This window comes from Phascolarctos cinereus, unplaced genomic scaffold, assembly GCF_003287225.1.
Source record: "Phascolarctos cinereus isolate Bilbo 61053 unplaced genomic scaffold, phaCin_HiC Scaffold_726;HRSCAF=1367, whole genome shotgun sequence".
Lineage (NCBI taxonomy): Eukaryota > Metazoa > Chordata > Mammalia > Diprotodontia > Phascolarctidae > Phascolarctos > Phascolarctos cinereus.
The window spans coordinates 221,456,125-221,465,605 of record NW_027556098.1 but is presented as its reverse complement, the minus strand read 5'-3'; the positions used below and the strand labels follow the sequence as shown (position 1 = coordinate 221,465,605).

The 9,481-nt window shown below is 41.5% G+C and overlaps 1 protein-coding gene across 3 annotated transcripts in view; it reads right to left on the bottom strand.

Moving 5' to 3' along the window:
- Positions 1-4,752: 4,752 nt before the first annotated feature.
- Positions 4,753-9,481, bottom strand: part of STK39 (serine/threonine kinase 39) — a 314,192-nt gene continuing 309,463 nt past the window's right edge. For all 3 annotated transcript variants that reach the window (XM_020990905.2, XM_078146983.1, XM_078146982.1), the window contains one exon: positions 4,753-9,312. In XM_020990905.2, the coding sequence (XP_020846564.1) occupies positions 9,238-9,312 (75 nt within the window). In that variant the 3' untranslated portion in view covers positions 4,753-9,237. The remainder of the gene's footprint in view (positions 9,313-9,481) is intronic.

The window sequence follows — 9,481 nt, the reverse complement described above, 5'->3', positions numbered from 1 at the left end:
CTGGCCCCAGACACTTACTAGCTGTGTGACCCTGGGCAAGTCATTTCACCCTGTTTGCCTCAGCTTCCTCATCTGCAAAATGAGCTGGAAAAGGAAATGGCAAGCCACTCTGGTACCTTTGCCAAGAGAACCCCAAATGGGGTCACAAAGTGTTGGACACGACTGAACAACAACAACTCTATATGCTTTCTCTCTCTCCTCTGCCTCTCAGTGTCACTACATTCCGTCAGTATTCAAGCTCCTGTACTGTTGTCTACTGTACAGGAGACTTTTTCTTATATTGCCCTACCCCTAACCCCAGGCCACAGGTGTTTTCTCCCCTCTGCCCTCGATGACCTTGAATCTATTTTTTATATATTTTGTATACAACTGCTCATTGTCTACACTGATAGAATGGAAACTCCTTGAAAGCAAGGATGATTTTTTGGTTTGTTTTGTTTTGTTTTGATTTTTTGCATGTCTAGTGCCTATTCCAGTGCCTGGCCTATGGTAAGAGATTAATAAATGTTCATTGGATTGCTTGATTTCTTGATCTTCTCATCTATTTCCATGGGATCAATTATCATCTCTCTACGGGTGATTCCCAAATCGGTATTTCCAGCTCCCATCATTCCCCTGAGATCTGGTACAAAACCTCTGTGTGCTGGAAATCAAGGTCACGTGGTGTTACAGTTTCATGATGTGTTGTGGTGGAACCATCTCAAAGAATTCAGAGTCAAACCACCTCGAATCCAAGTATGAGCATTTATTGAGACTGACACCTCTGATGAAGGGGGCTAAGTTCCAAGAGGAACCAGCAATTTTAGTGAAAGCAAGATGGATTTTTATAGAGCAAAGATGCAATCACATAACAGAAATTATGAATATTAAAAAGGTGGGAGAGGCTTGTTAAGGGATTAGGTAATAGGGGACAGGTCCTAGCCTCAGTGGAACAGGGCATGTGATTACCCACAATGCATAAAGAAAAAAACATATGGGGGGTATGTATGTATGATAATGATATTATAATAAGCCCCTCTATGTCATAAGTTCACCTAATGGATAGCTTTTGCTATTGTCTACTTAGGGAAAGTCCCTTCTATTGTTTTGGAGTCTACATCCTACTCAGGCATCCTCATGGTGCTGCTTTCTGATTGGCTGAATATTGTGGTCTTGTCTGAGACTTCTGTTTCTGTGGGAATATGAGGAATGGGTCTGGGGTCAGTGGCTAGCTAGAGGCAGTGGCTGTGATCCCATCACATGGACACTCCTGCTGTTTCTGTGAGAAACATGACTTCATGGACACATCTGTCGTTCTAGTGAGCAATGAGGCTTGCTAGAAATTAGGATAATGTGTCGGGGTGGGGGGACAGTGGCTAGGTAGGGGAAGTGGCTATATTGAGCCTAGGGGCCTGTAGTGTGGCTAAAGCCAGATTGTGTGGTTAAATCAGGACATACTTACTATTCAGTGGGGCCCGTAAGGAAGTTAGAATACTGGGGCTGGGGGCAGCTTTATTAGGATTCCATCAGTGGCATTTCTATTTATAAGTAGAAGAACTGGATGTCCCACTAACAACTTAAATTCAACATGCAGAGAACTAAATTCATCAACTTCAATAAAATGTAAACTTATTTAGAGCAAGAGATTTTTCATTTTTGAAAAATCAGTACCTAGCAAAACACCTTGCACATAGTAGGTGCTCTATTAAACGTCTCCTGAATTGAATTGTTTCCGCCCTAAGTCTGCCCCCACTTTCAATCGCCCTATCAACAACGACAGTACCGCTATCCAGGCTTGAAACACTGGAGTCAAGTTTGACTCTTCTTCCCTTCCCGTCACTCCTCACACCCAATCAGTGCCATCCCTGTTGATTCCTGTGGTTGGAATACTACAACTCTCCCATCCGCCCCCTTCTCTTCAGTCACATTACCACCCCCCTAGCCCAGGTCCTCTTGGCTTACATGCCAGGGCTATTGTAATCATCTCTGAACTGGTCTCTCTGCCCCCATTTCCCCGCCTCCACCTCTCCCAACCTCCCTGCCCCTTCACTCCATTCTCCAAAGGGCTACCAAAATTATCCCTCCAATCCAGAGGTCTGACCACATCACTGCCCTGCTCAGAAATTTTCTGTTGTTCCCTCCTGCAAATAGAGCAAAATAGAGATTCCTTAGGCATCTAACATCCTTTACACTCTGGCTTCAATCTACCTTTCCATGAAGCTCCAATTTATAGCTTATACTTCCCTACCTACACTTCATGTCAGACTAGGTTGGACCACCAACTCTAGTCTCCTCTGCCTCTGTGTATTCAAATGGATCAGGCCTGTGGCTTGAGCTTTCACCCTCCTAACTTGTTCCTGTAGAAAGACTCATTTCTAGAGGCGGCTAGGTGGTGCAATGGATAGAGCTCCAGCCCTGGACCTAAGAGGACCCGAGTTCAAATCCAGACTCAAACATGTAACACTTTCTAGCTGTGTGACTCTGGGCAAGTCACTTAATCCCATTGCCTAGCCAAACAAAAAAAAAAAAAAGGAAATTTCTTCTAAGGACAGATCATATGGTACTTCCTCCATGAAGCATCTATTTTTTGGCTTCCCTGACCCCTCAGCAGGACTGAAAGAGATCTCTTCCTTTTCACTTATTTTCCTAAAACTTTTTTTCTGGATCTTTTCTGTGCCTTAGTCCTATCTCTCAACTCGACCTTGAACTATACTTATTGGGTTATTATTATTATTAACCTGGAAGCTCTTGGAAGGCAAGGAATAACTGTGGGTTGTTTTTGTTTTGTTTTGGGCACCTAGACGAGTGTCCAGCACATAGCAGCCACTTAATAAAGTATAGTGAGTTGAATAGGGCTATGTGGGTTAGATATTGTTCTTTAGAAGCTTGGATATGAAGAAAAAGTAACTGTAGAACTGGTATTTTTTCTTGGCATTTTGGCAGAATGAACTGGTTTGGGGCTTCATAAATATAGCTGGCTAAAATGTTTGGCATTTGTTGCAAACTCAAGGGCACTATATGAGTAAGTGACCGTGAAACCTCAGAGTCCCTAAAGATTTCAACAGAGGCTGGGAAGGCAACATGCAAGAAGCTGCCTGTTATTGCTAATGCTTTACAAAGTGCCGTCACTTCTTCCAACAAGCATTTCTACCCACTTCAGGGTTTAAAGATCATTTTATTCCATCTATTCCAAATACAAATAACCAACCACATGTCCTCCTTGTGTAACCATGCATTTATTCTAATTGTTGCTGGAAATAGTATTTTGAGATCAGTTCACACATAACGAATTTGGCCCACAAATGCTTACACTGCTTCACATCCTCAGTTTACCTAACACAGAGTCACAGCATTCGTAGTCGCAAGGGACCTCAAAGGTCATCTAATCAAACCTCTGTTTGGCAAAAAATCCTGCTGATGGAAACCCAAATTGGTTAACACATTAAGAAGGTTTCTTGGCCATCTGAAAGTAAGCTTAGGATTGAAGAATGGACCAATGAACTCAATATAGAAAGCCCAGGGGAGTAAAAACTAAAATTGGCAATAGGGTGTTTAGATATAAAATAGGCTATCCTTGTTGGGGCAAGAGGGACCAGACTTGCTAATACTGAGCTTTAGGAGTGAAAGAAATATGGTGGATCCTCCCATAAGCCTGGACAAGTGTTGCTAGAGAGAATAGGATCTATATTTAGGAAGGTGTAGATGAATTTTTCATTAGTGGCAGCTTAGTAGCAAGATAACAAATTGGACAGTAGGTACCCAGGAAGCAGACACTAGAGAGGTTTAAAGCCTGGGACTGCATCCTTCACTGGCTATGTAAACTTGGAAACAATGAGGATTTTAGACTCCTATGGTTCCCTCATTCTGACAGTGCTAACTGAAGAACTATTGGTGACTTGGTCATCAGGGCAAGAGGGGGAAAAAAAAAACACCTCCTTCCTTATTTTGTAACAGAGTAGGAGCTTAAAAAAGAACCGATTGATTTTTGTAGCGGCCCTGCTGACAATTCAACCCTATCCTTTCTCTCCTGCCTTGAAGATCAGCAGCAATTGTGGATGCTTCTGTATTTCCCAGCTCCAGACTGATCTCAGCAATCTTGCTGATTAGACTAGCCTTGTCCATCCATCACATCAAGCTCATTTGGAGCAACTGACTCTGGTGACACCAAATTGTTCTTGGAGCCTGTGAGGGCATTTAAAACCATTGGTGGCTTTTAAAGGCTGTTGATGAGGAGGGGATGCTGAAGTTGGTTACCACTTGGCATGTCTGTGTTTTCTGTCATTCTGCGCTGCTTTAACTACAGTTCCTCTACTGATTTGACTATAACCCAAGGAACACATGAACAAATGTTTTTCCTTCTGAAAATGTACCTATTGTATTACCACGTCCCGAACCTTAACTAGCATGGGGCAAAAAGGCTTTTTTTCTCACGGTGCTGAAATTCAGCGTGTTGAAGGTGCTTTCAGGCTACATGTGGCCTCAAGGCCGCAGCTTTCCCACCCCTATATCTAGTCCTTCAGCAGCACAGACAGCTGAGCTAAGCAACCAGTTAACAAGAATTTGACCCAGAAAGCTACAAAAGGATGCCTTCTCCCCCAGGTAAACTCCTACCCTCCCTGTTTTCCCTTCCTCATCTTCCCCAGCAGCCTGTGCCCCGGGCACTGACAACTACCTTCTCATCTGAGCGAATTTTGTCTTTTTTGGTTTAGGCAAGAATGAATCATTGTGGCTCTGCGTGTACTCATGGGATATAAAACTCTGTACGAGGCCCCGTGTGATTTGCTTAATTTTATTAGAGGAAGGCTCTGCCCTTGTAGAGCTTACAGTTGAATGGTGAATCATGATAGGCTGACACAGGCTTTGCAGGTTAAGTACAAAAATGTCATATATTTACAGAGAAACATGCAGACATGATAATGCTAGAAACAGTACAATCAGGTAGCTGACAGGCTACAGCTTTTGAATTGAAGAGAGATGGGAAGGATACCATGATTGTCTCTACCTGAGTTTAACAATGAAAACAGTTTAGTCAAGTAACTATTTTCTTTCCTTCTACTCCACACTTAAAGTCATAGAATCTTATAGTTGAAATAGATTTCAGACGGCATCCTGAGATACGGGTAGAATATGAAGATGGGGATAGAGGAGTGGGGAGAACATCAATAAGGTGGGGGATGAGGAGCAGAGAAGGTCCAAAGGCAGCCATGAAGCACTAAATGCAATCACTTCAAATCTGGGAAAAGAATTCTAGACAGGGATCAAAGAAAACTCAGAATATAGAAAGCATCGATTCCAACTACCTCATTTTACAGATGAGGAAACTGAGGCCCAGACACCTACAGCTGACCTGCCCAAGATCGGGCAGCAAGTTGGTGGCAAAACCAGGATTTGAGAGTCTTTGACTCAAAGTGCATCAGTGGTCCTGTCCTTAACATTTACTGTCCCTTGAGTCAACTTGTTACTTTGCTATTGTCGAGACAGAAGTTAAAATGCGATTGATTTCCTTTCCTTCTATATTATTATTATTTTTTTATTTTGAGGGCAAGTGGTCACCTGACTCCAGACCCCCATTTTACTTCTTATTTCCAAATCATGTCACCCTCCTTTTCTCTGCCAGCTCCTCTTTATGTGGTCTTCTTCCACTAGAACATAAGCTTTCTAAGGGCAAGGACTGTCTTGCTTGCTTCCATTTATATCCCCATTGCTTAGCAAAATGACTGGTCTAAGTACTTAATGCCTTACCTATTAGATAAGTGCTGTAAAAACTACCTCTTACAAAAGTTCCTAGACTCCTGTTCTCCAAGGAGGACCATAAATCTAGAGCTGGAAAATATGGCAAATTCACCCAGTTCAATCCTATCATCTTACCGATGAGAAAATGGAAGATCAGGGAAGTAACCAAGGTCACACAGATAGTAACCATCAGAAAAAGGGTTTGAACTCAGGTCCTCAGACTCCAGAGCTCATCCTCTTTTGATGTTGCCTTCATAGCCCAAGCAGAGTCTGCTTTGCTGATCAACTTCAACTGCTGATCCCACCCGTTCCTGCTCCCACTTCCCATTTTCTAGGTTCTGGTTGATTCCTTGCTTACTTTACCAGATTCTAGCCAGTTGGAGAGGGGTGAAGAAAGAGCCAAAGTGAGAGAGCTCATTAACCCCACCTAATTCCAATCACACCTTTTGGCTGCATCCCTGTAACATCCATGTCCTTAGTTCTATCATATTTTACATAGATCATGGTGCTTTGTGCTGCTATTCAGAGTGTCTTGTCTCTACAAGACCTGAAGCTTCCTGTAGCCAGGAAACCATCTTTTCTATTTTTGTACCCCCACACAGCTCCTAACATAGATTTCTGCACATCATGGGTAGTCCGTACATATTTTGAACTACCTGTGGCTTACAAGAATTACTTACATATGGTACCTTTATTAAATGTGTGCTAAGTTCTCTGTGTGAGTGCAGGCAGACTTAATAGCGCTGCCCAGTGTACGATGTGACTAATAGCCATCACCTCTCACAGCACGGACTCGCCATTGTTAATCCTGTGTGACAGGGTGCTATGGGTCTGGTGCTAGGGGTTGTGTCCAAACATTGCCATCTAGTCGTCATGTGTCTCATATGATGATAGATTTGGAACTGGAAGAGACTTTAGAGCTCATCTGGTATATAGTATAATGATTTTACAGATGAGGAAACAGAAGGACCTGAGAGATTTGAGTGACTTGCTGAAGGTCACTGAGCTGAAGATGGAATGCGATATCTCTGACTCCCACTCCTCTGGGCCGAGTCTTATTTCTTCCCTGGGCCTCAGGCTCCTGATCTGTAATATGAAAAGGGTGGACAAAAAAAGTCTCTATTTTCCCACACACTCCACAATTCTGTGATTCTAATTCAGAGAACATCCGTCTGATTGCAGGATACATTTTTTGTCTTTCTCAGATAATTTGAGGTAATCTGCAAAATGGCTCTCTGTCCAAATGTCCTTTCCTCCCTCTGGAATGCCTACTGTTTGTCATTTTTTCAAGGCATTTTCTTGTGGGAGTGGATGGGATGATGGGAGAAAGGAAAAGATATCCCACCTAGGTTCCCCATCTCTGTGAAAATCTGATTCTAATATCTCCTTGTGATTTGGCAGTGACCTAGGCTCTCTCAAGGGCTGGGCCTATGGAGTATAAGTTTTGGCAAGTCCAAACAGGATTGGAAGGTTTCAATTGAGGGTCTTACGATGGACTCTTTGCTTATCATCTGAGCACTAGAGGACAGCTGGGTGGCACAGTGGACACAGCACCGGGCCTGGAGTTGGGAAGACCTGAGTTCAAATCCAACCTCATACACTTACTAGTTGTGTGACCTTGGGCACCTTCTGTTCGCATCAGCTTCCTCATCTGTAAAATAAGGATAATAGATAGAACCCACCTCCCAAGATTGTTGTGAAGATCAAATCAGAGGATAATCATAAAAATGCTTAGTATAGGGCCTGGAAAATAGTAAACACTATATAAATGTTAGCTATCATTATTATTACTACTATCATTTTAGCTAAGTTTAGAGAGATTCATCACTGGCTTCCTTCCCATGGACTGATGGGAATTTATAGCCCTAGGAACTAGGAATTACAAAGTCAAAGAAAGATGGGAATTTATACTGGTAGAAGGAGTTCACACACTGATTTCAGAAAGGCCTGAAGTATTAAATTCTATGTTAGGTAACATGAGGGCAACAATGCAAAGGAACATCTAAAAGAATGAAGCCCCAAACGCCATCTTTTGTGCAATATGCTTTTTATTCTCCTTTTACCTTTGCAGTCATCTTTGAGTAATCGTTGTGTAAACAATAGAATGGAATGAAATTACATTAAGTTGTATGCAAATGGCTCTAAAACACCTTAACAATTAGGACAAGGCAATTATAAATAACTTTTCTTAGTAATATCTATTGGCTGTCTTGAAGTACATTTTAAAGAGCTGCCATATCCAGAGTTAGCTAGGAAAGAGTCATGGTAGGGTTCAAGGAGTCTACCTCCTTGACAGGATATTCCAATTTTAAAAATCCTAACGTTTTACTAGTTCTGTAATATATATCTAGATGTGTCAGAGGTTAAGCAGAGGGCTACTTGGGCCAAAAAACATTTATCCTTGAAACCTAACAGCAAATTACCTTTTAAGTCATTGCACAAAGCCCTTTCTATTATTTTCTTTTCCATCTCGGTATTCTGCAGAATTTCAAGTAAAGCTCAGATTCTTGTTTGTTTTTTTCCTTTTGTTTTTCAAGTTTTTAATCTTTACAGAAACAAGCCCTATCACTTAAGAACGCAAATCACAGATAGGCAGAGTTAGTGAGCGGTCTAACTTGATGGTAACATCATACGGTATTCTAGCTCATAGAAGACCCAGGAAAGCAAAACTTAAGCCAAACATATATATTTGACTGGATGCATATGAAACTCCTAGAACTGAGACTATTCTAGAAGAAAGCAGCCTCAGGCACATTCTTAATATTAATGTCTTCAAGGCACCTCCCACTCCCTAGAGACAATCAGATTGTGGATTGGTTTATAGACAAACAAACCAACATAATACGCTCCCTAATTCCTAATTAGGTCATTTCAAAAACTAGAAGTTACAAATACTCCAAAGATATACCTGACACTTTTTTTCTTTAAATAACAGGAGATTAACTGCTACTGCACATAATCAAACCACTGTTTTCCTTATAGGTAAGATGTGTAAAGCATAAATATATGAAAAATAAAATTCACAGTCAGTTTTAAAACTAGAATTCAAGTTTGGCTAATAAATCTTAATTTTTATAAGTATATTAATTTCTAAATACAACATAAAAGAGGCAGTATTGTCAGACGTACAATTAAAGTATTATCACAGAAATTTTACAATGAAAGAAGAAATACATTTCTGATAGAAAATTCCTTTTATTACCAATAAATAGGGCCACCTGAGTGCATTTCCAGATTGGTTTCAGTTGGGGAGATCCAAATTGGTTGCTCAGAACAATGAATAGCTTTTGGACAAATTAGCAGCAATTGTGCAGCTGTGGGGTTTGTTGATTCTGATGTGAATTGCTGGAGCATGATGAAGAACTCGGTGAGTGGAGGTGGGGTGGTGGTGGTGATGGTGATGGCGGGGTTGTTGTGTTTAATTCTTTTCCCCCTTCTCATCTAAGCAGGTCTCTTCACAATCTTCTGATTTTGCTGAGGATGAAGATGGGATGGGGGGCTGAGGATGATATCCAGCCACAGGCATCAGCTGACACTCAACTGAGCAAAGCCAATCAGCTTTACCTCATCAGGGATCTCCGTCCCATCGCAGCCAGAAGCCTGAAAAGAAGAGAAAAACTTTCAATAATGGTTTATGTTTTTCTTTCTAAGTGTCATAACTGCACACTTAATTGATCAGGTTATAGACAGACTCTAGAGGGACCAGTAAAGTGGTGGTAAGAGATTTGTTACATGTTGTTGATTCAGCTTACAAATAAAGGAAGTGGCC